Below are 26,220 nucleotides of genomic sequence, written 5' to 3'. Positions count from 1 at the left end.
CCGTCTCTGCGGTCTTCTTCCTCCGGGAAGCACGGGGTACTTGGTGGCCGCGGTCTTGCACCACCGACGGCTGGTTGTTGGGGTCGCTGGCCCTCGGAGTGGTGCGGGTGTCTCCCTTCTCGCCGCGTCTTAGACTTGACGAGCGAGCCGGTGCCCATACACTCCACTCGACCCAAACCTGCCCCATTGCCATCCCATGGAGCACGACGCGATTGGCGAGCCAGTGCCGCATCGCGGCAGCAACGGCGTGACACATTCCTAGCTTGTGGGGCGACGATGAGTGGAGCGAGCCAGGGGAGCCGAGCTGTCCTCCACCGCGGACCCGCCTAGACTAGCAGCCACCGATAAGTGGAGGGAAGGAGCCCACGACGGCGGCAAACATGAAGGAGGAGGTAGATGAGCAGGCGGAGAGGAGGTAGGCGAGCTGGCGGGAGAGAAAGTGTAATGCGAAGGGTAGGGAGTAGGGATAACATAGTCATTGTGTAGCTGCTTTAGCCCTTCCACCCAAATAAGGTAGGACTAAAGTTCAGTCCAGGGACTATAGGGATCCAAACAGGGCCTAAGATCAATAGTTCTTCGTTTGCGTTGCGTTGGCTCTCGATCAGGTGTCATTCATCTGCTAACCCACCTCACAGTCCTCCCATCAATGATGACTACTAATATTATGGTGTGCGGCGTAGATTTGCATTGCACTTTTTATTACACAGTTGTCGATTCCGAAAAGATAAATCTAATCGTAGTGTATGACGTGTGTTATGATCGAAGGTGGCCTAGCATATAAGGATTCAAGATCTATATTGGATTGGACGTGAATGCCCTATGTCCGAGTCTGTCGGCTGTATTGCTTGAGCCAAGGTGCTCGAGAAAATTAGGGAGTTCAAGCTCATGAGTGAGGGTGGATGTGATGCTACCGGGTTCTACTTTTTTGCGTTCTATGTGGAGGTCCTTCCTTTTTATAGACAGGAGAGACCTCTTAAGGGGAAACTAATAACAGGTTGATCAGGGGAAAAGAGTTCCGTGCTCCGTCGGACGGGGCTTCCTACTCCGCCAGTCGAAGCGGTCAATCCTTCGATAAGTACGACATGGCGGACATGCAGGTTGTGTCCTGTCATTTTAACGGATAGTGTGTCCGCGGTATTGAGATGATGATGTTGTGATGGTGGCATTGAGATGATGACTCCCTACCCCGAGAAGGTAGAATAGTGATCCTTTGCTACGGTGACGAGGAGCACCGTTGCACTCGTGGGGGAGTGGTTGGCCCTTACGGTAATTTTACCGGGGCGTCCGCCTCTATTCGTCGTGCCTATTTGCAGAGCTCGCCGGTAGGCTTTGCTTTTGTTTAGGGTGTGTTAAGTTGGTGAAAAAGTTTAGATTTTGGTATTGAAGTACATTTTATTGTTGCTTGACAAATAATGTTCAATCATGAACTAATTAGACTTAAAAGATTCATCTTGTGGTAATCAGCTGGATTGTGTAATTGGTTATTTTTTATTCAACTGCATTTAATGTTCAATACGTTCGTTTGAATATTCGATATATGACAGATACTGTGCAAATTTTTGCAAAAATCAAAATTACTGCAGCGGTAGTAAAAAGAAACTTTGTGCGACAGTGTGCTCTTGCTCCAGTTGGAACCGTAGCAGCGCTTTCACCGTGAACGGGAAAAGAAAGCAGCGGCGTAAAAGGCGCCGTTTGGGAGCAAGCGCAACAGCCCTATAGACCGGAGGAGAGGCAGAGAGGGGTAAAACTGTAAAAAGAGAAAAGGTGGCTTTCGTTACACTGCTGGCAGCTGCCACAGGGACAGCACACTAGCACAAGCACAGCACGCGTGCCGTCCCGGTCCCCCCACCACTAGCACTACCACTACTCCACTCCAGTGTAGAAGAAACGGAACGGGGGGCAGCGGCCCCCACCCGCGCGCCGCTCCTCGATGCCCGCGTCCGGTTCCCGGCCGAGCGGGACCCGTGGGCCCCGCCCGATTCAATCAGCGCAACTCCTCTCTCTTCCTCCTCCGGTATATACTACTACTCCAGTCTACAGTAGGGAGGAGAGGCAGAGATCGAGGCCGTGTTTGGTTGCAGGCTGTAAAATTTTTGAAAAGACATCTTTTTATATTTGAAGTACTAAATATATATTAATCACAAAAATAATTACAGTACTCGTCTGTAAATCGCGAGACGAATCTAATGAGCCTAATTAATTCATCATTAGAGGTTATTTACTGTAGCATTACTGTAGCAATTTAGCATCTAATTACAGGCTAATTAGGTTCATTAGATTCGTCTCGCCATTTACAGACAGCAGTCGCAATGCGTTTTTTATTTCGTCTAGATTTAAGTCTCCATGCAAGTGCCGGAAAAAAAATTTGGAATTTGGAACTTTGGAACTGAACACGGCCCGAGTGGCGAGGAGAGGACTGGAGGGCGTGCAGGTGGTGTACAGTGCAGCAGGCCCAGGCCGCTGCTCTCTTTCTTCTTGCTTGCGACTGCACGCCGCTGCTGCTGCTGCTGCTGCTCCACGTCTCTGTCTCCGCTTTAAGGCTGTCACCTTTCCCCATCCCCCCGAGCCCTCCTCCCCTCCTTCCTCAATTCCACGGAGAGCCACACCCAAACCCTAGTGCTTGCTGCGCTCGCGTCCTCCCTTCCCCCATCCGTCCGATCGATGGGAGGCGGCTCAGCAGCGGGGAGGCCGTGACCTTCTTCTGGACGTCGCGCGTCCTGTGCAGGTCAGAGCTCCGCCACCAAGGATCTACGACTACTAGCTAGGGTTCCACTTTGGTTTCTGCTCTCCTCTCGCCATGCCCAAGCCTAGATCTCTCTCGCTTTTTATTTGCTGTCTTCGTCCTCCGGATTCAGCACTTTCTCTCTCCATGTGCATATACGTATGGCATTTCATTTCCGGCTGGGTCTGCAATTTCTATTTTATTTTTGGTTCCCTAACATTTACATTTCCCCTTCCCTCTATCCTGGCTGCCAAATCATCTCCCCAGTTTTAGACCATTTTTTATTTTGTGGTGTGCATTTCCAATTTTCAGGCAGCACGCAAAATTCAGCTCACAATTCTCCACTTGCTTTTCCTACCCAGGGGCAGGGCACGGATCGCCAACTGCAACCTCCTCAAACCAGTGTTGTTGTCAAGGGCGGCAGGACACACCATCTAAGAAAGAGTGCCAAGGGAAGGCAACAATGGCTGCGGCCGTGGTGGCGATGCCAGGGGGAAGCAGCGACAGCGGTGGATTTGATAAAGTCCCCGGGATCGACTCGGGGAAATACGTGCGTTACACCCCGGAGCAAGTCGAGGTACTCGAGCGCCTCTACATCGATTGCCCCAAGCCAAGCTCCTCACGCCGCCAGCAGTTGCTGCGGGAGTGTCCCATACTTGCCAACATTGAGCCAAAGCAGATCAAGGTTTGGTTTCAGAACCGAAGGTCAGCCACCCATAACTTACTGCTTCCACTCACTACACTACAATTATGGGGTTGGCCTTCCCCTTGTTTTTTTTTTTTTGCTTTTCTCAACTCTGCCTGCCTGTCTCCTTATATATAGATGCCGTGATAAGCAGCGCAAGGAATCCTCTCGGCTTCAGGCTGTCAACAGAAAGTTGACGGCCATGAACAAGCTCCTTATGGAAGAGAATGAGCGTCTTCAGAAGCAGGTCTCTCAGTTGGTTCATGAAAATGCGCACATGCGGCAGCAGCTGCAGAATGTAAGTTTTCAAGTACAGTGCTGGCCTTGTTACTTACACAATCATGTTATGTTAGTGCTCAAAGTCCTTTCTTCATACCGTATTATTTAGTACCACACATGTTGAGTCGGCGAGTTATGTCAAGTACAGTGCCGGCCATTATTTTGTACCTTGAGTGAGTGCTATACTGTACCAGTAACGGATGACTTTCAGATAACGCATCCAACAGGATCATGCCAGTGACATGTTAATTCCACCTTAAGCTGTATTTTTACCATTATAATTTCCTGATACCATCCATTGATTGGGTACAGACATCATTGGCCAATGATACAAGCTGCGAATCTAATGTGACTACCCCTCCAAACCCTACAAGGGATGCAAGTAACCCTTCTGGGTAAGTAAATCATTCTGGGAGTCACGAGAAGGATCCTTGTTGCATAACCTTGCCTCTCTTTTTTTTTAATAATGCAATTTTTGTTCTTGATTCAGACTCCTTTCGATTGCTGAGGAGACCTTCACAGAGTTCCTCTCAAAGGCTACTGGGACAGCTATTGATTGGGTCCAGATGCCTGGGATGAAGGTTATATGGCAACTCTAGTTTCGTGTTCTTTAGTTTGCATACCCATGTTTTTTTTTCCTCAGATAGGTGCCAGGTGCTAACTACATTCTGTTTTGTGATATTAGCCTGGTCCGGATTCGGTTGGTATTGTGGCCATTTCGCATGGTTGCCGTGGTGTTGCTGCCCGCGCCTGTGGTTTGGTGAATCTAGAACCAACAAAAGTAAGTATTTCAATTGTTTGGCACATCATGCTACCTTTATGAACATTCCTTGTTTTTTTCTTTATTCTAGTGTGCTCATCTGCAAGTGTTTTGTGTCATCTGGGTATGATTAGGCACTTATATATTAACTAGGTAATTATGCCCGTGCGTTGCTACAGACAAAGTTGGTATAAGTATCGGATACGTATTGGTGCCCGTGTGCTAATCTGTAGGGATCTACATGATCGAGTCGGGGGGGGTTGGTCCGACTCGCATACGTGATGGACTAAGGCCCACCTGTCAATAACACAGGCGAACCAAACCAACGTACCAAACCAAAACCCTGAGCAGCCTAATAGAACTCCTAAATCTTTATTTGACTGTACAGATGCCCTTGAATATTTTCATACTTAACCTACCAACCAATGCCAAAACTTTAACTGTTAAGTGTGGTATTTGCTTTCTAGAAATTCTGTTTTATGACATGACTGTGTTCTGAAGGTCATAGAGATCTTGAAAGATCGTCCATCTTGGTTCCGTGATTGTCGAAGCCTTGAAGTGTTTACAATGTTTCCAGCCGGAAATGGGGGGACAATTGAACTTGTGTATATGCAGGTGGGCAATTTTATTTTGCTCCATTCATGATGTTTATTCAGCCTTTCTACCGAACTGCATGACTCATTTTGTGGATGCTATCATTGTTATATTCCTACAGATGTATGCCCCGACAACTTTAGTCCCTGCACGTGATTTTTGGACGTTACGATACACAACAACAACGGAAGATGGCAGCCTTGTGGTATGTGTGAATCTGAACTGCACTTCTATTTTTCTTTCCATTGATAATGAATGAGCCAGAACACATATTTGCTAATTTTCCTCCATCTCTAAGGTCTGTGAGAGATCCTTAAGTGGTTCCGGGGGTGGTCCAAATGCAGCCTCTACACATCAATTGGTAAGAGCCGAGATGCTTCCAAGTGGGTATTTAGTTCGCCCATGTGAAGGTGGGGGTTCGATCGTGCATATAGTGGACCATCTAGATCTCGAGGTCTGGTTCCCGCTTTTTATTTGTATTTTAATCCTTAGATGCACTCAGTCTATACGTTGTCCATTTATGATTGTATCTGGTTTTTTCTTTCAGGCTCGGAGTGTTCCTGAAGTGCTTCGACCACTTTATGAGTCTTCTAGAGTAGTTGCTCAGAAAATGACTACTGTGGTACATGCTTGCAATTTTTTTGTTCCAATGTTCTCAGTTTAAATTTGTTAATTTCGTCAATAGGATTGCCAATCATCAGTTTGTGGGAAGCTATTTATTCGTGATTGAAAAAGTCTCTTGTATATGTACTAAAATGAGTAACGATGTGTACACTTGATTGAAGTTAGTTCTGCGGATGTGTTCGAAACTTCAAATAGCTCGTTGTTGTCACTATACTTGATGCTAAAATTTACAAGCTGCTATATGTATCCAGGCACTGCGGCACCTTAGACAAATTGCTCAAGAAACAAGTGGGGAAGTAGTTTACGCCTTGGGCAGGCAACCTGCAGTCCTGAGGACCTTTAGTCAAAGGCTGAGCAGGTAAATCTTTATCGAACTTTCATCCCAACTCTCATGTAGAACTTGTTGCCCAGTTAAAAACATTGAATTTCATATGCTTCTGTTAGAGGCTTTAATGATGCCATTAGCGGTTTCAACGATGATGGCTGGTCTATAATGGGTGGAGATGGAATTGAAGACGTTATAGTTGCTTGCAACTCAACTAAGAAAATTAGGAATAGCAGCAGCGTGGGGATTGCATTTGGAAACCCTGGAGGCATTATTTGTGCGAAGGCGTCCATGCTACTGCAGGTAAGGGTGATCACTATGTTGTGACTTACCGTCGATATGTGTACAGATTTCATTTTTAGAAACAAAGGGGGAAATTGCAAATGAATTGCTGAGGTCTGACTCTGCTAAATGTTAAATTTAAGATCTTGCTACTTGATTTGGACTTTAATGAATAGATTCCTGGCTGTGCGCCTCATAACTGCTAATCTATGTATATGAGATGCTATAATTGTTTCTATCTTTTGGATTTTGACTTAATTATTGTACCACAATTAGTTCTAAGCGACAAGTGGCAAAATAGATGAATTTTTGGTCGTACAAGAGTATTGTACACAAGAGATTTACAGATTATGCTGAAATGCAGTGGTGGAGGTGGGTGCTGCACCCTTCTGTTTGGTGATTGGAAGAGGTCGTACCCAATTTGAAATAGAAAATATGATATTGAATTATTGATTTGAGTGTTTTTAACTTAATAATTCTCAACATATCTTTCTCCTATGCAAAATCTTCATTTTCTTTTGAAAAAAGAAGAATGAGCCATGCTAAATCCTTACATGTTTCTTTATTGATATTCTAGAGTGTCCCACCGGCAGTACTGGTTCGATTTTTGAGGGAGCATAGATCTGAATGGGCCGATTACAACATTGATGCCTATTTGGCTTCATCACTGAAGGCTAGTGCGTGCTCACTTCCCGGGTTGCGACCCATGAGATTTTCTGGGGGCCAGATGATCATGCCGCTAGCTCACACTGTGGAGAATGAGGAGGTATGTTTGCAGTGATTTCTATGGAAAAACATGTGTTTTTGTGAGACCTTTAGTGTTATGATTAAATTGAAATGATATAAATTACTAAAACTGAATTATTTGGTTTCCTTCACACTGAATTTGTTATTCCCACAGTTAGTGTCATTCTCATTGTTGGCTACAAATGCTAGATGTACCGTGTGACTTAATTACTGTCAATGACTACTGAATAATTCACAGATTCTTGAAGTTGTCCGCCTTGAAGGACAATCCCTTACTCATGATGAAGCTCTTCTTTCAAGGGACATCCACATTCTCCAGGTAACATTGAAGTCCTATCGCTGAACAAAAAATGTCTAGTAGCACAATATCAATGTTAATTGGTAGCTTCTCAATATTATGTTCATAGGATCTTTGACTTATTGCTATGCTGTTAGGATATGGTGGTTTATATTTGGTTAATCTCTTGTACAGTACATCAAATGATCTAATCTGACAGCCGATTGAGTAAGAACTCGTCCATGTCTGTTTAGTAATAGTAATTGGAGTCTTGAACAAAGAAATAGGTTCAGCATCCATGGTATAGGGAGAAAGTTTTTAGACTATGTATTGTTAATTTGTTACTCCCATTTTTAAATATATGATGTGTATGAAAGAGTTGACTTTCCTACAGAACTATTTAGTTTATATCATTTATGAATTGCTAGCCTCTCCTTTGTATTTTTTTATGAAACTCCTTTGTATTTAGTTTATATCATTTATTTATGAATTGCTAATCTCCCCTTTGTTCATTTAATTTTCAGCTTTGCACTGGAATAGATGAGAAATCTGTGGGTTCCTCCTTCCAGCTTGTGTTTGCACCAATTGATGATCATTTTCCAGACGACACGCCATTGATTTCTTCTGGCTTTCGTGTCATACCCCTTGATATGAAAACAGTTAAGCATTGCCAACGACCGTACTTTTTCTATCTATTTTCCCCCTTATTTAGGCAACTGCTTGGTTTCCTTGTTGCAATAATTCTTAGTAGGTTAAGCTTTGCAATTATCCAAAATGGGTCACTAATATGCTATAATTTAATTCGGATCAAGTGTAAAATTGTTCATCTGCCACTTCACATTCTTTTTTGAATGATAGTGTATTCAGCACAAATCATTATATGTTTAGACTTTTGTTTGTTTTTGTTTTCAGCATGGCATATTTTCCCCATTTTGCTATTCAAAGACTCACATTTCTGTCATTGAGCATGAAGGGATTCTAATATTTTTTTCAAAAAAAAAGAAAAGAAATTCCCTCTGTTCTAGCTAACTGTAATTTGTAACCTAGTTTAGTTTTAAAATATATGAAAGTTTTTGTCCGCTGAAATTGTCTATCCACTGCAGTTCTTGACCATTGTATCTCATGCAGGATGGTGTATCCTCTAGTAGGACACTAGATTTGGCATCTAGTCTTGATGTGGGTTCTGCTGCATCCCAAGCCTCAGGGGATGCATCTCCGGATGACTGCAATTTGAGATCTGTGCTGACAATTGCCTTTCAATTCCCTTACGAGATGCACCTTCAAGAAAGCGTTGCAACTATGGCCCGTCAATATGTCCGTAGTGTTGTTTCTGCAGTGCAAAGAGTTTCCATGGCTATATCTCCCTCCCAGTCTGGTCTTAATGCTGGGCAGAGGATGCTTTCTGGCTTCCCTGAAGCAGGCACATTGGCTAGATGGGTTTGCCAGAGCTATCAGTAAGTGAAGTTATAGTTCCCTTTCTACGCCGTTTCTGATATGCCAAATGTTTTGATTCTTTTCAACTATATAAGCTCATGGTTGTTTTCTGGGGCTCCAATTCAGTTACCATCTTGGCGCGGAATTACTTAATCAATCAGATGAAGCTGGTGAGGCATTGTTGAAAATGCTCTGGCATCATCCAGATGCTATTCTGTGCTGCTCATTTAAGGTACCATAAAAGTCTGACTCAAATCTAAAGTTTTCGTGATATATTCAACATACTTCAAAATCAGATCCTTCAGCCCATGTTGTTTATGCTTTTGAACAAAAACGTCCATGCTGCCTTTTGAAACTAAAAAACTCTGACCCAAGGGGAGAGACATCCGGAAGGCATCTGCGCATTTGCTCGGAAAGTCGAGAAGAGGCACCCTTCAAACCTAATAACAAACTTACTGTTTCAGGAGAAACCTATGTTTACGTTTGCCAACAAGGCAGGGCTGGACATGTTAGAGACATCCCTTGTTGCTCTACAAGATCTGACTCTAGACAAAATCTTCGACGAGTCTGGAAGAAAAGCATTGTTCTCAGATATCTCAAAATTGATGGAACAGGTTAGAACTGCTTCGATGCACCCCTGACAATAATACATCCTTCAGTTTGGAATGTCCATATATGACGCATAGTTATCATGCTCTTCAGTTTGGAATGCCCATATATATGATGAATAACTTTCTTATTCCTTGTCTTAGGGCTACGTGTACTTGCCGTCGGGCGTGTGCATGTCAGGAATGGGTCGCCATGTTTCATTCGATCAAGCTGTAGCATGGAAGGTGCTAGGTGAGGACAGCAACGTCCACTGCCTGGCTCTCTGCTTTGTGAACTGGTCCTTTGTGTGATGTTGAGCTGGTCTCTGTGATTAGCATATCCATTTTTGTATGATCTCGACAAGGGAAATCGTCAGCCATGATAAGGCTTATGTCGCACTAGTTGTAGGTCTGGAATCCAGTGTATTTTATGACGAAACTGAGGTTATGCAAAGTCTGATCTCACTTTCATTTGTCTCCCGAGTCCCGACCATAAGCTGGCAGTTTATCTTGTTTTGTTTCGGATGTTGCTAGCATCTGGTTGATTTATGCATCGAACCTGACGCATCAGACCAATCTTTGAACCTTTGTTCTCTCAGCTTTGACTGCTCCATTCAGATGGAGCTTGTCCAGATTCTGCAAGGCTAGAGCGCTAGGCGCAGATTTCTGGAATACTTCGATCAGCACCTGAGACTGGAGCAGTGATTGGGAGAAAGGATATGGTTGGCAATTAGCAACGTGGCAGGACAAGACGGGAATATGTTTTAGTAGTACATTCGATCGCATTATTATCCTTAGCATCACATCGTAACAATTCACTAATCACTAAACCCCCAAACCTAACTTTTCAGAGTGACAGCTGAAGACCGCTCGCATTGAACCGTCGAAGAACCACCACATTGCTTACAACAGGCACCATTGAGAACCTTGAAAAACTCAGTGCTTAAGAGCTCTGTTTACAACAGGCAGCCATTGAGAACTTTGAAAAACTCAAGTGCTTAAGAGCTCCCATCCATAATCGCCACCCACCATTAGAAGCTTAAGCCTCCACTAGATTACAGCTCTACACATTTCTCGTAAACAAAAAATCAATTGAAAACGTGAAACACACACTTGTTGCAACTCTCAATTTGACTGGGATTCCACCAAATCCTTGTAAAACTGAAAACTGGAGCACATGGAGACGAATGATAGATGGTAGATGGCAACACTGGACCAACTACCCTTCACAACAATGGATGAGATGTGTAACAAAATTATGATTCTTTCTTCTCTTCAGGCTCCGGTTCCTTCTTCTCCTCAGCCGCCTCTTCAAATGTCTCTCCTGGGACAAGCTCAGGGACATCATCATCATCCTGTGCAGCTGCACCGGCACCAGTCTCAGCACCAGGTACCTGCTTTTGGAACTGCTCAGCAAGCCTCCGAAGGTTGTCCAGGTTATCAGGGCCTGAAGAGGAGTAAGCCAAGATTAGGCAAGCAATAACAAGAGCTGTTTCACAACAAGCAGACACAATTAATCGAAGTGCATTCAACAAAACAATGTAAAAAGATTCATACCCAATTGGTTGATAATAGTTGGCAGCAGGTCCTGCAGACCTGTTCAAACAAGAAAGCCAATGATTAGGGGCACAGAACCTCCAATATAACAGAAATGAAAACCTTCCAGATACACCACGTTCAAGAATTGTATTGGAATGACAAAGATCATGTATGGCTGAGTTTGCATTAAACATTAAGAAAGATGCTTTACAGCAGGTTTTTATATAATTCAATGATGCAAGGATCATGGAACATAAAAGGAATTAAAGGCGTTACATATTTAGAAAACATGGCTATTCAAATTCACATCATTAGCAGTTAGTTGCAATCCTTGCTCTTACAGCACGTCTAGCGTAATTCTAAGTTAAGAAGGTAGGCAAGACCAACCATTAAGACATTGGAATTTTGTGCAGACTGTACAAATAGAAGGGTACTCAAACTACGATCAAGCATGCATAGATTCTAAAGAAAACTATCCACTCACTTTTCGTCTGTGGTACTCCACTGACCACCCATGTATTTGCAGGAATGGATGCTTGCACTACAGCAAACAAAAAGATTGACAATGTTAGACAAAGTCAAGGACCAGCAGAAGTTAACGCATCAGCATGGCAAGATTTCACCTTTAGGGTTCTGAAATTGGATCACAACATCATCCTTGAAAATGTTGACCTCCTCAATACCAGGAATAGTGTTCACTCCAATTCTTTTTAAAGTACTTTGAAGCCTCTTGTCATCGGTGGTTGTGGTCTTGTGAACTGCCTTCTTCTTCCTGCCAACAAAAATTCCTCATACAGCCATCAGTATGGAACTAAGGGTCCAGAATAAACTCCATGACAACACATTATTGTTAGTAGGGGAGGGGAGGGGCAACTATATTTGCCTCTTGTAATTATATGGTACCAAATACTATGTGAATTGTAATAATGGCATGAAGATACTTGCAATGCTAAATAGTTTGGATGTCCATGGGACAAATGTAAACGCTTTCATAGTAATCACCAGCACTGTAGCACATGTGAAGAGCAAGAGGAGAACAAGCACCTGCGCATGCTGCCCTTTCCTCCGGTGCGCACAGCGCCCGCCATCTTCTTGAGCTTATCCACATTCATCTGCAAGACAAAGGTCACATGAGGCACAGAGGCAGGAGATGGAGACAGCACGGACCAGCAAATATGCAACAACAAGTGATCGATGATACATGGTGAGAGAGCACGAGGCAAATCCAGCGGGGGCTTCTCCCAACAGTACACTGGAATCCGCCAAAACGGCAGATAGGCAAATCATGCTGCTAAATCCAATCTCGCAAGCCCCTTGCTGCTAGCTGGAGGGCCAAAACTAGGACACAGACGGAATAGATTGCGGTCCAACCCTAGTAAAGCAAAACGCGGCAAGAGTACGGGAAGAGGAGAGGGGCATCGGCGGTCCCGCTCACCTTGGCTAGGCGGTGGCTGCGGCGGCGGCGGCGACGGAGAGGACGGCGTGGAGGAGGAGGAATAGCAGATGCAGATAGGACTCAGTCGGGAGGCCAACCACTACTTGGCTTCGCTTCGCGTTAGGGCTTTAATTAACAACCGGCGGCCAATCCTGGCCGTCCGTCCGAAGGGAGGGGAGGGGAGGCGTTTTTTAAATATAAAAAACACTAATCACAAAATTAAAAATACAAAAAATTTAGAATGACAAAGTTGAGAAATATTGTTTACCTGCGGTTCGGATCTAAAATCCGGCAGAGCTTCGCTGTTGCAACTCCCTCCCTCACCCCACGTCTCTTTTTTTTCCTCTATGGATGTTGTTTGCTGCAAATGCAGGTGGGGACCTCAGCTTTTATATTAGGGGAGCCTGCCGCCCCTCCACCGGGCGGTAGGAGCCTCTATGCGATAGAACTCAAATTTTAATTACATATAGATCCCTACCGCCCGGCCGCCGCCCCCTTGCCGGACGATAGGAGTATAAAACTGTAAATTGTGAAACCAAAAATATATTTCTGTAAAAAACATTTTTAAAAAATAGAAAAATAGAAAAAAGGCGGAGGGGAGGGGAGGTTGGGCTCGGGTTTTCTTGGCATGGGGCCCGTTTTTGTGTTCTAAAAAAACTTACATCCTACATGGAGTATTCGTACAATCATGATACATTTATACGCTCATAGTACAAATGAGTGACACCAGAAATTCAACAGAGAACAGCTCGAATCACATCGTCTAGCACCAATCAAACCAAAGAAACTTTCAGGCATGCTAAACCTTACACTGTTGCGATAGAGTGCAAAAGGAGGCAAGAGAACATATCATTGCAATGCTAACGTTTTCATCTTTCAGAATTCCAACGCTGGCCTGCTTCTTCTTCTCTCCACCTTTGTGCGGTGCCTTCCAGCCATCATGCACCATTTTTGCCGGCCTGATTTTTCCCCCCCATGGACAGTAATAAGATAGCATTTAGTGCGAAAAAAAAGGCACGGCATAAAACCAGAAACAGACGCAGCAAATTAATCACAAAGTGTCTCGAGGTACCCTGTGACCAGACTGCCGTAGGATTTCCTCTAGGCCTTGCTCATCTATCGGAGGCATAGGGATGCTGATTCTACAAAATTCGTTCTCTCTGCACAAGCAAACCGTAGCACTTGTTTTCAGAGAATGGCTATCTCAAATCAGTATATTTTATTTGCTTCAAAAAAATCAGTATATTTCATCACTCGGCAGTATGTGTCTTTGATTTACCTCGTTACTATAGCATCCATGTTAGTTTTCACGTAGTAAAAGTAGTCTGCACTATTGTTGCCCGACTGCCCAAAAAACAAAACCAATGCAGTTCACTGCCTTGAGAAAAAAAAAAAAAAACTACAGGGAGGTTACTCCCATGATGAAACTGAAAAGCATTTGAAAACACAATAGACAAAACAAGTCTGGTAGCACACCAAACTGTATAGAGACTAAAGAACCTTGTGATATGATGCACATCAAGTGTCCGACAAAGGCTTAAACATATAAGTCAATGTACGGCATGACAAAGCATACCTCTCCTGTTTTTATGTTCTCTTCTATTTGTTGCATAAAAATATAACTATCCTGGAGAAGCTCTCTAGTACTCTTGGAATCTAGAGCATCTGTAACATAATGGAAAAAGGTAGATTAGCCATTCAAAGTTGGTTGGGGGATAGCATTTACAAAGTCGGAGGTAACTAAATTTTATTGAATCTTATCTGTCCAGGCTAAAAAAAATTCAAAGTTGGGGCTAACCAATATGTTATGAGCAATACTTGAATTCTTGGCAAATTGAAAAGCATTATAATTCAGGGGAAAAGGGCAAATATTACTGACTAGATGACCAACCTTAATCAGCAAGCCATTAATCTAAAAGATAAAGAATGAGATTACGGGAGGAAGAATCCTTCGATATTGAATAGGCACACTTTATCAACAGTACCTTTGGAAAGGGGATACATGTTATTTTTCTTAGCGCCCTTAGTTCCTTGCCCCTGTCCAGTGAGATAGTTATTAGGTCAAAAGGAAGAAGTACAACACGTTACAGATTACAAGTTAGTAATGAAGGTTATGAAAAACACGCCTGTATTGAGAAAGGCCCAAAATTCACAGGATGGTGTTTCCATGCCAATTGGATAGATAAATGCAGCTATTACTGTGATGGCGTCACAAGATCCAATTAATCAAGCCGGGCAAGTTCAATTATATTCCCTCTTTTCTTCCTAGATGATGTCATCTCTAAACATTAGATTAGCAAAAAGAATAAGTTGTGCAAGTATTTATCTATGACATGCGCTTTTACAGTAAGATATGATAGTCCTTATTTAAGCTGTTATGTCATGCTGGTATAAATTGTACCAAGCTGAGTTTCGTTGTAACTGTTGAATTTAGAATCACATATCCATGCTTACCTTCTTAACCTTTACCCCAGAAGAATCTTTCGGTACCAACTCTGCTTTCTTGGCAATTTTTTCCTTGTCCTAGAACACAAAAGAGAATTGACAGGTGATCTTTTATTTATTTATTGTAAGCACAAGAAACGGTGCTGCGCACACATGCCCCCAATTCAAGTAGGAAATCAGTCACCTGCGACCACCGCCATCGCAGGGCGACATCCTTTGCAGTCTTGTTGGGCAGATGGAATGCGATGTGGATACACATGCTGGCACTGTCATGCTTGGCATACCTTGCGAAGAACAAATTCAGATAGAGGAACGGTATGGGAAAAAAAAACAGAAGACGGATTTGATCACAAGTAGTACCATTGAAGGCGGTAGAGCAGCTCTCTGTGCTCCTCCTCGGACCACACTCTGCTCGCGGCTTCGTCCTTGCCGCACTCTTCCGCGGTACGGACCATGTCGGCCACCGTTTTCATCATGTCCATTCCCCAGGGTGGCAGCTGTTGCAAAAAGATGGAATTTACTAGTAGGTAAAATCATGGTCAGATGAGATCCGAATACAAATACCATATGTTAGGGGTTTGGGTGTTTGATTTCGCGCAGCAGGATGGGAATTGGCAGGCATACCTGTAACAGAACGGGCCAAATGCCAGTTGGGCCGGGTTACTGTAGCGACATGCTACTGTAGCACGGCGGCAGTTTAGTCCATACTGAGAATAGAAATGAATCCAGACCAGCTTAAATACCAGGCCCCGGGAAGCTAAATAACATGAGCACGGGCGCGTGGTCGCAGATGCCAAGGCATGTGGACGGGCGCGTGCGAGGCACGGACGTTGCACAGGGACCGTTGGCACTGGACGCACGGACGTGGCACATGGGACACGTATGGGACGTGGCCAAGAGAGGAGATCCTGGTGGTATTTAGGTTGGTCTGGTACTCGACGGGGACGTCGAGTCCTAAGGGGGGATGATTGTAACAGAACGGGCCAAATGTCAGTTGGGCCGGGTTACTGTAGCGACATGCTACTGTAGCACGGCGGCAGTTTAGTCCCATACTGAGAATAGAAATGAATCCAGACCAGCTTAAATACCAGGCCCCGGGAAGCTAAATAACTCCGGTTGCAACCTTTTGTGCGAAGCGAGGACGAAAGCGCAAGAGAGTTATTTAGCAGGTGTGATTTACTCAACGTGCAGAGTAGATCTTAGCCGTTATCCCAGGGTAGGTCGTTAGGTCGTTACAATACCCCTGTCGGATGTTCGTCGCCGGCGAAGCGCCCGTCAACTCGCCCTGTCGTCGCCGCTAGGGAAGGAAGACCGAGGCCGAGAGAAAGAACAGACAAGTCGTGGGAAGAGGGTGCTGCCGCCGGACTCCAACCCGACAAATAATGGCTTATTTTGATTCATACCATTGCAAACTTTGAAGAAATACCATTATAATTCGCGTATTTTGAAGTGTGCCATTACGATTCTTCGCTTCCCACAAAAATACCACTTAATATGTATGGAGATGATTTGAGCCCAACTGCAGACGTATATAAATACGTATACTTCATTGCAGCCCCCTTCCTCTATTACTGACGTGCGGGCCCCACTTGCCATCTTCTTCAACCTCTTCTCATTTTCCATTTGCTGAGTCACGTTCACGACCGACCGCCATCCACGAGCAGCAGCAGCACGTGGCCCGAGCAGCAGCAGCAGCAACATGCCGGTTGAGAGCTCCATGCCGGCCGGGAATCTCGAGCTCACCAACGACGTGGCCAAGGGCAACAGCAGCACGCCGAAGTACTCGCCATTGACGATGCCACGAGCTCCACGCTGGCTGAGAGCTCCACGCGCTACCAAGGTCACAAGTTCCGCATAGACCGCGTGCCCATGTGTTCCGAGCGCCGCCCAAGCCGCGAGCTCCGTGCGTCAGTCGCCTGCTCCGCTGACCACGTGCTGCACGTCGGTCGTGCTTCTCCTCAGCGAGTTCCTCGGCCATGTGTTGCTGCTATTGCTCGCCACCGCCCATGCCGCGCGCTGCAGCTGCAGCTCGCCATCGCCCAGGCCACGAGCTCCCCGGCCACATACGTGCTGCTGCTGCTCACCATCGACGACAACGGATGTTGTTGAGTTCAACAATGGAAGATGGCAAGAGGAGGAAGAAGAATATAACAAGTGGGGCCGCACATCACGATAGAGGAGAGATACGTATTTATATATGTCTGCAGCTAGGCTCAAGTCATCTTCATACGTATTAAGTAGTATTTTTGTGGGAAGCCAAGAATTGTAATAGCACGCTTCAAAATATGCTAATTGTAATGACGTTTGTCCAAAGTTCAAAAATTGTAATGGTACGAATTAAAATAACCCATAAATAAATGCATGGGCTGGGATCAGATCAAAATTTTTAATCCAAAACTCGAAAAAAATCCAACCTAAATCTACCAAACTAGAAAATTATACATGAAAAATCGAGCCCACACGTTGGGCTGGACTCGGGCCAAAAAAAAAATCGATCCGGTAATTTCTTTTGACCCGACGCGACGAATGGTCAAATCTAGTTGCCCGTCAAAGGAGAAGGCACTGCTGCTCTGTCGCCAGCTACTTGCCAGATTGTTGCCGTGCTCTGGCTGTACATCGCCCGCGCTGCAAATCATTGATTCATCGCCTGAAGAAGTTCCGATGTGGGTCGTAGTGTGAATTCAGTCCATTAACAAATTCTCTATTGGTCTATTGGCGGGCGGTGCAAATTTTTTTTTATTTCGGCTCGAAACTCCTATCCGCGAGATACGTGCCACAGAAAACCTTTTCACCTCGTGTTGTACATTCCACCCCAACCTGATCTCCCGTGTGAGCTAAAGGATCAAAGTGATGTGCTCATTCGTACTATTTTTCTATCCTTTTCGTATAACCGTATGTTTTCTTTCTTTCATTTTTTTCTTCCGTGTTGTTTTCTCTCTTTTAACATATTTTTTCTTCGGTTTGCTTTTTTCTTTTTATTTTCAGTTTTCTTCCTTATATTTTAAGTTGAATTTTCTAGATCATATTTTATCTTTTTTAAGTTACTTTATATCCTAACTTGTCCCGTGAGTACTAACTTTTATATTTATATTATTTTTAATAGAAAAGTTAGTATATTTTTCATTACTTAGTATATTTCTTTTCACATGCAGATTTAGCATATTGATCCGTTCCAAAATGCTATTACTAAATATATTTCTTTTCACATGAAGATTTATTTCTTTGTATGATTCATAAAATGGTGTGTGAAATGATTTATTTCGTTTATATGCTCACTTTTTGAGCACACGTATATATGCTTATAAAAATAATTGCTTACATGTGAAATTTTCCTATGTTATTATATATATATTTGATTATATTGTAGATGTACTTATCTTCATGTAAAATTATTTATCTACAAGTAATTAATTTGTTCGCAACACCAAATTATTTGTTCGCCTTGTAGATTAAATTGTTTCGTGACGTTGACACATTTGTTCGCGATATTTATTTTTCATTATTTATCCTAGACAAGTAAATGTTCATGATGTGTAATATTTTGTTCGTTGTACATTATTATTTGTTTGTTATGTTTAACTGTTTGTTCGTAGAAAATAAAATTTGTTCGTTTTCTTAAAATATTTGTTCTCAATTTCCAAAATTAAGTATTTAGTATTTTAAATATATATTTTTTAAAAATTCGTGCAAACATATGCAAATGTGGTCTTGTTTTGAAGATCTTGTCATAAGAAAGAAAATGGTGAAATTCAAATTTAATCTGGATACTTGGTTTAATGGTTATAGTTTTTTTTTTAGTTTTTGATTTGCATGCATGTAGGTGATGTCAGCACTTTTGTCTAGTTGTGCATGCATGCACAGATTCCCATCTATTTTAACAGGCAACATGGGCAAGAGTCCAGCCTAATGAGCCAGCCCAAAATAATATTTTTATAAAACTGTACGCTTCGAGTGATGTTTTGCCAGTTAATACGGTGCGTTGGTGGATTAATCATGAGTACCTTCAGGTGATGGATGCGGAAACCATCGCCTGAAGCGTTAAATAATCGCGCCCTTGTTGCCGCGTGTTACCCCGTAGATGGTCACCCGGCCCGATCCGTCTGGAAAAGAAAAAAAACTGATATAGATATAGATTTGGGAACCAAATGTAGGATCGAAAATACCGATTTCAGTCTCAGTTATTTCGGATCTTTTTTTGCCATCTACTAATTATGCCCACCCATAGTTGCGAGGAGGAAGAAAACTACAGCAGGCGGCATCGCGGCGGTTTTGTGGGAGGGAGTGGGGGAAGACTCCATAATCTAAAATAAATTAATATTTTAACATAACAGATTTAACAACTTTAAAAATTAGACTAATATTAAAAAATAACATAATCAATATTCGGCTCGAATGAGATGCTAGGGTTTAGGGAGAATTGCTAAGGCGGGAGAGGTGGACAGGGCCGCCATGACGGTGAGCGAGCTTGTCTTACCTCTCTCTCGTGTCAAAGGAGCATATGCCTTGCCCCCCCGTGTTGACTGTTGCCTGTTGGGCTGCCTGGGAGTCTCCGTAGTAATTGAATCCTGCTTGGGAGGTTGGTTGGTTGAATCATTTCCTCCAAGAGAAAAAGTTGTTCTAAATTTATGAATTCTTCTAGAATCTTTTTTTGAATATCAGTTAAGAAAGTTTCAGATTGGATGGTATTCCACCGATTCTCAATCTTAAGTTTCCGACATTTGTCAAAAGAGAAAGAGACTTCCCAGATAAAAGTACCATAAATAATAAGATATAAAAAAGAAGGCAATGCTTTCTCTTTTTTTTCCTTCATTTTTGATCTGTAAATTGAGCTGCCTCCTCCTAGAGTGTCCGATGTCCGTACTCCGTTAACTCCTAAGTCCTAACATACTGTATTCTATCTTTGGCTGCTCGTAATAACTGCTTCTAAAAAATACTACTACTCTTTAGTTATTAGCCCCGAAACGATATTCTTTAGTGATTATATTAAACCTAGCACTCCGGCAAATTGGAGCCTTATAAATGATGCATACTTCTAGCAAAATTGCAACATGATACATGGTAATCCTGAATAACTAAACAATGCCAAAAACAAAACTATGATGGAAGCTAGACAAAACAGGGACATGTGAAAACATGTCTATTATGGTGCCAATCATTAAATGACGACACAGGCATTCTCATGGATGAGTATTACTTGTAAATTCAACAGGTTGGAACATTTTCTCTTATGAATAAGGAGTAAGAGTACGAAAACGACCCAAAATTTCTTCAATAAAATTGCAAAGCATAGGGAATCTAACATCTATTCCCTGTAGGCAATGAATTTTGCAATGTCACCAAGCCCAGCTTCTCTGTAACACTCAGCAATCCGGTCCACCACATCATCCCAGTTACCATCCACATATGCTAAGTCCATTAGAAATGCTGCCTCGTCAAGAACCACCTGGGTGCAGGAAAGCAGCAAAGGTGATGGCGTCAGCCAAGAAAATATTGGCCATTATAACCAGAAGAAGTTAAGAAGAGTCTGTCACTAGGGACCTGTTCTGGAGCTTTCCCTTTCTTCAGATCCTCACGCTTTCCCTCCTCGGTTATCTTCTCTCTTATAAACTCGATCTGCTCATCCTCCCACCCAGCTAATTCAGCAGCCTCCTGTTTCATGAAAACGTTATATCTGTTAGTCTTTAGTTTCACTAAGAGTGACCTTAAGACGATAGGGAAATATTTGATGGGTGATAGCCATATAGGCAAAAACATGAAGAGGCCAGAGAAATCATACTTCGTAACTGCAGCCTAGTGTCCACCATGGTGACTTCAAAGCTGAACGAGCTGAATCTTTGGCTTCAGATGTCCGCCCGACTCTTAACAACAACAACAAAAAAACAACTAGATAAAGTAGGAATAGAGGATAACATTAAATTCCTCTCAGGCCTTTGTGCATGGGAAATTTATCACAATTACAATATATGGCACTGCAGTGGCCACAGTCAGCAATGCATAACTGACTTTTTCAGGTCAGAGAGTTCAGACTTGTTTGAGAGCAAATTCTACATGTGTCCAATATTTTTTTCTTGCATTTTGTAATTAAATCAGGAAATTAAACTGCTCATGTTATGTAATACCTCTTTAAAATCTCTGCATTGAACACAAAGGGTCTTCCAAATCCAGGAAATTGATCTCTACTGTAGAATTCTCCAGTGATAAGAGCTGAGACCTGAAGGGAAAAACTGAAGCATATTAAAAATTAGTATCCAAAGAAGACTGATGCATCTCTTAGAAGATCTAGGAGTTTTACATTATCTCCTTTCTCTAGATGGCGTAATGTTTTCCTCTCTATAACATCGGGGAAAAGTCCAACCTACAAAAAAAGCATCAGTACAAAAAGCTGCCTTGAAACTCAGTAATTTGGAATTAATGTGTATCTTTCAACCTTCTTCAACAAATAGACATCAAGATCCGCCAGTTGTGACCCTTTGAAGTCACCTTTAGTGTAAAGGTTTTCACCAGCTTCGCCCACAGCAGCCCATACATCGTCACCAGCATTACCATTGATGTCAGCCTCAACAAGTATTCTGTGAATATATTGTTTCACCTGATAAATATTGAGTAAAACTGTGAACAGATAGTTATCGCATACTTTTCATTTACAATAAGGCGAGACACTAGTAACAAGAAACAATATAAACTTACATTCTTAGCCAAAAGCCACAATCCATGCTTACGAACTTCCACTACAGGCATCTCCATCCTGAAGGGCAAGTGGATGCATACGCATTTGATTAGATTGCCATTGTCAAAGATGTATAGAATGGATGTAAAATTCGCAGCGCATGGAGTGGCAATGTACCCAGTTGGAGCAGTTGGCCATCTAAGCAGGGATGTTAAATTACCTATATTTTTGACAGATGATGTCAGGTAAAGCCAGAGACTTGTCAAACCTAGATCACAAATGTTTGCGATCAAGTAATTCGCTCAAACCATAAGGCATCCGAACCTGCTGGACTTTCTGATAAAGGAACAACCACCGGAATCAAGCCTGTTTTTGCTCCAGGAGAAACAATCTTTTCACCTGTCAAATATATTTGTGTGGTCAAGATCGAGAGGGTCCTAGGTAAGTCCCAACAGCTAGATTTGAACAGTGCGATTGCTGCAGCCAAAAATCAACCAGGAACTCGAATTCTAGCAAATTTGCCCTATGTCAGAAAAACGAACACGGACCAGTAAATAGGGCTCCCATTCAGCAGATATGCACAAGAGAGAAGCAACGAAAAAAGCAAGAAAATGCCAATTTTGCGTCGTACCTCGTGCCTGAAGCACGTTCAAGAGAGAGTCGAGATGCTCCGGTGGATCGGTTGCGGCAATTTCCTTAACAAAGGATGCATGGTCTGGATTTGAGCAGGAAAATTGTTAGAAACCCAAATGGCATTAAGGGAAGAAATGGATTTGTTGGCTGGCCGTTGATTGTAGTTAACGGAGTAGATGGGTACAATCCAAACAGAGGGCATCACAAGGCACACAGCTCATTTGGTAATGAATTGGATTGATTGATTCGTACCGAATACTAAACCGAAGATTGTCCTGGGTTTTGGCCTCACCGTAGGCAGCAGTAACGGCGGCGACCGAGGAGGAGGCGCAGCGGGCGGCGACCGGAGAAGCGCGGCGGCCCAAGAGGACGGACGCGAAGGCCGCCCTGCTCACCGGTGGCCTCATCCTACCTATCGGAGCGGTGGTGGTGGCGGGCGAGCGGCGGCTGAGCCGCGGCCAGGACAGTGTGTGGTGTGGACTCCGCTCCGCCCGTCGGCGTCCGCAGCAACAGTGGCCTTCTGGGCCTCCAGTGGGCTATGGATGAGGCCCAGGTAAGCCATGGAGGATGGACCCGTCTCATCCACGAGCCGCAACTGTTGAGCCGATTGCGCTTTAGTCCTTCCATTCTTTTCCTCAGCTACGGTTGTAGGGGGAAAAAAAGAGGCGGAGAGCTCTCCCTGCGGTGATTCCGCCAGACCCCTCCTTCTTCGGCGGCCGGAGTAGCGTCACAGATGGAGCTAGGTCGAGGAATCCACGTGCGGGTGTATATAGGATAGGTAGCTACTTCTCTAGTTCTAGATTGTGCTCGCTGTCAGTTGCAGTCCGCGGAGCTAAATCTTGCTGGGAGGGTGGTCCTCTGCAGCTTGTGCTTCCTGTTGGCGTCGACCTTGTCGTGCATCTTCTCCTACCTCTAGTTCGGTGGCTGCTCATTGAGGGACTCCTCAATTCGCCGGCGACAGTTAGACAACTGGGAGACCATTGTATGGACCAAAATGTAGTTTTCTTTTTGTTCAAGGGTGCTTGTGTAAGAGTTGCCATGTAAACTTTTACCCCCTTATTATATGTGAAATACAGCCTCGGTTTTCTAAAATAAAGGTAAGGTTTCAAATCTTCCAAAAAACAAAGAGTAAGATTTCAAAAAAAAAAAGGTAAGGTAAGGCAAGCTCCCTCCCCGAGCTTCTCTCCCCACCACATTTCCCCCTCCCTCCCTCCCTGGAGAGTCAGTCCTCTCTTCTCAACGGCCGGCCAACCAAAGCAGAAAGGATTGGTTGTGCCCAGCCAGCCCAATATCTCATCGACGGACTTCCAGCGAGAAACCGAGCAAGGAGACGAGGACGAATCCAAGGGACCATCCAGGTACCTACCTTTCGCTGCCTGCCTCCACGTCCCCTATTTTTTCTGCCGCTGCATTCGCCTTGTTGAATTTGGAAGCAAGAACGAGCCTGAATCATTTTCGATCTGAAGAAAGACAACAAGGGCCATGCCTGGGGGGAGGTACCGTACCGTAGCAATTGTGAGAGCAAGGACCAATCGCGTTTGCATTTGTGGTGGTGATTGCTGATTTTCATACCTTTAATTTTTTGGCGAGTCAATCAATCAAGTAATGCAAGGCGGCTGATCATTTGATGATTCTTCTCCTCTCCTCTCCTCTCCTCCTGGTACGATGCTCCATCGTCAGACATTTCTTGTACATCATACACCTATGCTGTGGCTGCGGCTGCTGGATGGAGGAAGCTAACCTTCAAGGGACCTCCATCGCTCCCGCATCGCCTCCATCCACCTCTCACCAACATTCTCAACAAGACGGCCAGGAGCACCAACAGCAAGATGAAACGACGCAAGAATCAGAGATCGCCAGTGGCTCCATCGAGGTTATCCATCCCAAGTCGCACGTCGACACCGCCGCGCCCATCGATTCCGTAAAAGGCGCCGTCACCAAATTCGGGGGCATCCTTGATTGGAGAGAGGTACCTATGCTATGCATTGTGCAATTCCAATCTTCTCTCTTACTACTTAGTTTCAGATGATGATGATAATGATGACGATCATATTTCATGACACAGAAACGCAAGCAAGCCCATGATGACTGCTCCGACAAGGTGCAGGAAGAGACGGCCACGGAGCACCACATGAGAGAGAGGTCAATGGAGGCAGAGGCACAAGCTCTGCTGCAGGAGCTCAACACCACCACCAGCGCGGCCGATAAGCTGAGGCTCAACCTCAAGAAGGCGCAGATCGAGGAGGCCCAAGCGCGGCACGAAGCCGACCTGGCCGACCGCCGCCTCGGGGAGGCGCAGCGCGCCGCCAGCGAGAGAGCCGCCGCCAAGGCGGACCTGCGGGCGGCGCGAGCGGAGCTCCAGTCGCGGGAGAAGGTGTGCGCGGCCGCCGCTGCCGAGGCGGGCGCGGTGGTGGCGCGAGCGCGGGAGGCCTCCGCGGAGTCGCGGGAGACTGCCAAGGCCGTCGAGCACCTCGCCGCGGAGCTCATCGCGCTGAAAGCGGAGCTCGAGTCTTCGCGCGCCGCTCTCGTGGAGGCGGAGGAGAAGAGGCTGAGCCTCGCGCTGGCGTTGGAGCAGGACAAGTCGCAGTGGCAGATGGAGCTGGAGGATGCCCAGCAGGAGGCCAAGAGGCTACGAGCTCAGCTGATGGCGGCCTGCGATGTCGAGATGAAGGCGGAGGCGGCTTCAGAACTGCTGGCGAGCCTAAAAGCCGAGCTCGAGCTGCTCGCTTGCCACGGCGGCGATGATGATAAACCCACCCTGCCGGCGCTGGAGAAGATGAGCAAGGAGCTTCAGGACGTGAAGGCGAGCGTGGAGAGAGCCAAGGACGAGGCCAAGTGCCTGCGCGCCGCCGCCGCCGCGATGGGAGATGAACTGGCCAAGGAGAAGGCGGAGCTCGCCGCGCTGCGGCGGAGGGAAGGGCTCTCGTCAGCGTCCATCCTATCTCTCAACGACGAGCTGAGCCGGGTGACCTCCGAGCTCGCCGCGGCGGAGGCAGCAGCAAAGGCAGCGGACAAGGACGCCGCCCAACAGATAGAGATAGGCGAGGCGCGGCGAGAAGCGGAGGAGGCCGAGGCCAAGGCCCGGTCCGCTTGCGAGGAGGTTGCAAAGGCCAGGGAAGAGGCCGACTTGGCCAAGGCCTCCGTCGCCTCCATGGAGGCGCGGCTGGAGGCGGTGAAGCGGGAGATACTCGCGGCCACCACGTCGGAGGAGGTGGCCACGGCAACGGCGGCCGCGCTAGTGCAGCCATCGAACAAGTCACAACAGATGCAGAGCAAGGCCGTCGAAGAAGCAGGGGGCGTGACGCTGGCGGTGGAGGAGTACGAGGAGCTGAGCCGGCGAGCGCGGGAGACGGAGGAGAAGGCCGGGAAGCGGGTGATGGAGGCGGTGAAGCTGATCAAGGAAGCCAAGGACGCGGAGGTGCGCAGCCTGGAGAAGCTGGCGAAGCAGGAGAGGCAGACGGAGCAGAGGCGGCAAGCGCTGGAGGCGGCGACGCTGGAGGCCGAGGAGGCGGAGTTCGACAAGCTTTCGGCGGAGCGGGAGCTGAGGCAGTGGCATGCCGAGCACGATCCGCAGCGGCGCGGCGATGGCGAGAGCTCGTCGTCGCCCCGCACGGGGAAGGGGCTCGCGGAGATCTCCGTGCTCGACGACGGGCGCGGGAATCCTCACATACTGAGCCCGAGAGGAGGGTACATGCCGAGGACCGAGTTGATGGGGTCGACGGCGGAGGCGGAGGCGGATGCGGATGCGGATGCGGATGCGAGGCAGAGGAAGACGACCTTCTTCCCGCGACTCGTCATGTTCTTGGCGCGAAAAAGAGCTGCTGCTCAGTCTTGGAAGTGATCCATCGCATGCATGCATCTTCTTTAAATAAATACTCTATAAATGTGGTTATTATTATGCATGCATGTGTATGTACATATTAGAAGAAGAAGAACCGGGGTCGTGGGGAGCCGCATTCTGGCGGACCAGTCGTTGCAGCAGCAGCGCCACCAGCGGCGCCGGCTGCGGCGGCAGCGGCTGGGGGCCAGAATACACACGGCAAACGCCCTCGCCCGCAAGGTGGGAGCGGAGGTTCATGCCCAGTGCATCCCACCGCTCGCCACAGCGCTGCTGACTGCCGCGAGATCCAAAAGCTCGCGAAACGGGTCAGTGGGCGGCGGGAGCAGTCCTCTAAGGATGACTCA

General features: G+C 45.6%; 5 protein-coding genes across 5 annotated transcripts; 2 read left to right on the top strand and 3 right to left on the bottom strand.

Moving 5' to 3' along the window:
* Nucleotides 1-2,443: 2,443 nt before the first annotated feature.
* LOC120647607 (homeobox-leucine zipper protein HOX10-like) lies at nt 2,444-9,793 on the top strand. Its single transcript, XM_039924461.1, has 19 exons — nt 2,444-2,725; nt 3,085-3,427; nt 3,546-3,705; nt 3,999-4,081; nt 4,177-4,267; nt 4,372-4,467; nt 4,948-5,061; nt 5,162-5,245; nt 5,339-5,494; nt 5,588-5,662; nt 5,916-6,022; nt 6,109-6,292; nt 6,849-7,037; nt 7,257-7,337; nt 7,820-7,954; nt 8,424-8,749; nt 8,856-8,961; nt 9,194-9,343; nt 9,482-9,793. Exons 2-19 carry the CDS (start codon nt 3,186-3,188, stop codon nt 9,626-9,628), a joined length of 2,526 nt encoding a protein of 841 aa, XP_039780395.1. The 5' UTR covers nt 2,444-2,725; nt 3,085-3,185; the 3' UTR covers nt 9,629-9,793.
* Nucleotides 9,794-10,215: 422 nt separating this feature from the next.
* Nucleotides 10,216-12,447, bottom strand: LOC120647608 (basic transcription factor 3-like). The gene is made up of 6 exons (XM_039924462.1): nt 12,291-12,447; nt 11,900-11,967; nt 11,479-11,627; nt 11,340-11,396; nt 10,874-10,912; nt 10,216-10,763 (listed from the first exon to the last, which is right to left on the bottom strand). The coding sequence occupies exons 2-6, from the start codon at nt 11,965-11,967 to the stop codon at nt 10,573-10,575; spliced, it is 504 nt and encodes a 167-aa protein (XP_039780396.1). The 5' UTR covers nt 12,291-12,447; the 3' UTR covers nt 10,216-10,572.
* A 441-nt stretch (nt 12,448-12,888) lies between these two features.
* Nucleotides 12,889-16,212, bottom strand: LOC120648919. The gene is made up of 9 exons (XM_039925546.1): nt 15,977-16,212; nt 15,096-15,232; nt 14,920-15,019; nt 14,745-14,813; nt 14,276-14,327; nt 13,867-13,955; nt 13,570-13,634; nt 13,363-13,450; nt 12,889-13,249 (listed from the first exon to the last, which is right to left on the bottom strand). The coding sequence occupies exons 2-9, from the start codon at nt 15,215-15,217 to the stop codon at nt 13,229-13,231; spliced, it is 606 nt and encodes a 201-aa protein (XP_039781480.1). The 5' UTR covers nt 15,218-15,232; nt 15,977-16,212; the 3' UTR covers nt 12,889-13,228.
* Nucleotides 16,213-19,858: 3,646 nt separating this feature from the next.
* On the bottom strand, nt 19,859-22,559 carry LOC120647605 (protein IN CHLOROPLAST ATPASE BIOGENESIS, chloroplastic-like). The gene is made up of 11 exons (XM_039924459.1): nt 22,328-22,559; nt 22,034-22,117; nt 21,727-21,801; nt 21,580-21,622; nt 21,423-21,480; nt 21,163-21,324; nt 21,028-21,090; nt 20,855-20,946; nt 20,512-20,593; nt 20,274-20,384; nt 19,859-20,178 (listed from the first exon to the last, which is right to left on the bottom strand). Exons 1-11 carry the CDS (start codon nt 22,440-22,442, stop codon nt 20,038-20,040), a joined length of 1,026 nt encoding a protein of 341 aa, XP_039780393.1. The 5' UTR covers nt 22,443-22,559; the 3' UTR covers nt 19,859-20,037.
* A 633-nt stretch (nt 22,560-23,192) lies between these two features.
* Nucleotides 23,193-25,933, top strand: LOC120647602 (protein WEAK CHLOROPLAST MOVEMENT UNDER BLUE LIGHT 1-like). Its single transcript, XM_039924454.1, has 3 exons — nt 23,193-23,393; nt 23,716-24,004; nt 24,101-25,933. The coding sequence occupies exons 2-3, from the start codon at nt 23,762-23,764 to the stop codon at nt 25,874-25,876; spliced, it is 2,019 nt and encodes a 672-aa protein (XP_039780388.1). The 5' UTR covers nt 23,193-23,393; nt 23,716-23,761; the 3' UTR covers nt 25,877-25,933.
* Nucleotides 25,934-26,220: the final 287 nt, after the last annotated feature.

The sequence above is a fragment of the Panicum virgatum genome, chromosome 9K (assembly GCF_016808335.1).
Source record: "Panicum virgatum strain AP13 chromosome 9K, P.virgatum_v5, whole genome shotgun sequence".
NCBI lineage: Eukaryota > Viridiplantae > Streptophyta > Magnoliopsida > Poales > Poaceae > Panicum > Panicum virgatum.
The sequence above is the reverse complement of the archived record's forward strand: the minus strand, read 5'-3'. Positions and strand labels throughout refer to the sequence as shown.

Coding starts and splice junctions, on each gene's coding strand:
- LOC120647607 (XM_039924461.1), top strand. CDS start 3,186: ATGGCTGCGGCCGTGGTGGCGATGCCAGGGGGAAGCAGCGACAGCGGT. Junction 6,023..6,108: donor TTTAGTCAAAGGCTGAGCAG/GTAAATCTTTAT, acceptor TGCTTCTGTTAG/AGGCTTTAATGATGCCATTA. Junction 6,293..6,848: donor AGGCGTCCATGCTACTGCAG/GTAAGGGTGATC, acceptor TTGATATTCTAG/AGTGTCCCACCGGCAGTACT.
- LOC120647608 (XM_039924462.1), bottom strand. CDS start 11,967: ATGAATGTGGATAAGCTCAAGAAGATGGCGGGCGCTGTGCGCACCGGA. Junction 11,397..11,478: donor CCAATTTCAGAACCCTAAAG/GTGAAATCTTGC, acceptor TGTTTGCTGTAG/TGCAAGCATCCATTCCTGCA. Junction 10,913..11,339: donor TGGAGTACCACAGACGAAAA/GTGAGTGGATAG, acceptor TTGTTTGAACAG/GTCTGCAGGACCTGCTGCCA.
- LOC120648919 (XM_039925546.1), bottom strand. CDS start 15,217: ATGGACATGATGAAAACGGTGGCCGACATGGTCCGTACCGCGGAAGAG. Junction 15,020..15,095: donor CTGCTCTACCGCCTTCAATG/GTACTACTTGTG, acceptor GTTCTTCGCAAG/GTATGCCAAGCATGACAGTG. Junction 13,635..13,866: donor AGAACATAAAAACAGGAGAG/GTATGCTTTGTC, acceptor TTTTTTGGGCAG/TCGGGCAACAATAGTGCAGA.
- LOC120647605 (XM_039924459.1), bottom strand. CDS start 22,442: ATGAGGCCACCGGTGAGCAGGGCGGCCTTCGCGTCCGTCCTCTTGGGC. Junction 21,481..21,579: donor TGGCCAACTGCTCCAACTGG/GTACATTGCCAC, acceptor CTTGCCCTTCAG/GATGGAGATGCCTGTAGTGG. Junction 21,091..21,162: donor ATGTCTATTTGTTGAAGAAG/GTTGAAAGATAC, acceptor CTTTTTTTGTAG/GTTGGACTTTTCCCCGATGT.
- LOC120647602 (XM_039924454.1), top strand. CDS start 23,762: ATGGAGGAAGCTAACCTTCAAGGGACCTCCATCGCTCCCGCATCGCCT. Junction 24,005..24,100: donor GCATCCTTGATTGGAGAGAG/GTACCTATGCTA, acceptor TTCATGACACAG/AAACGCAAGCAAGCCCATGA.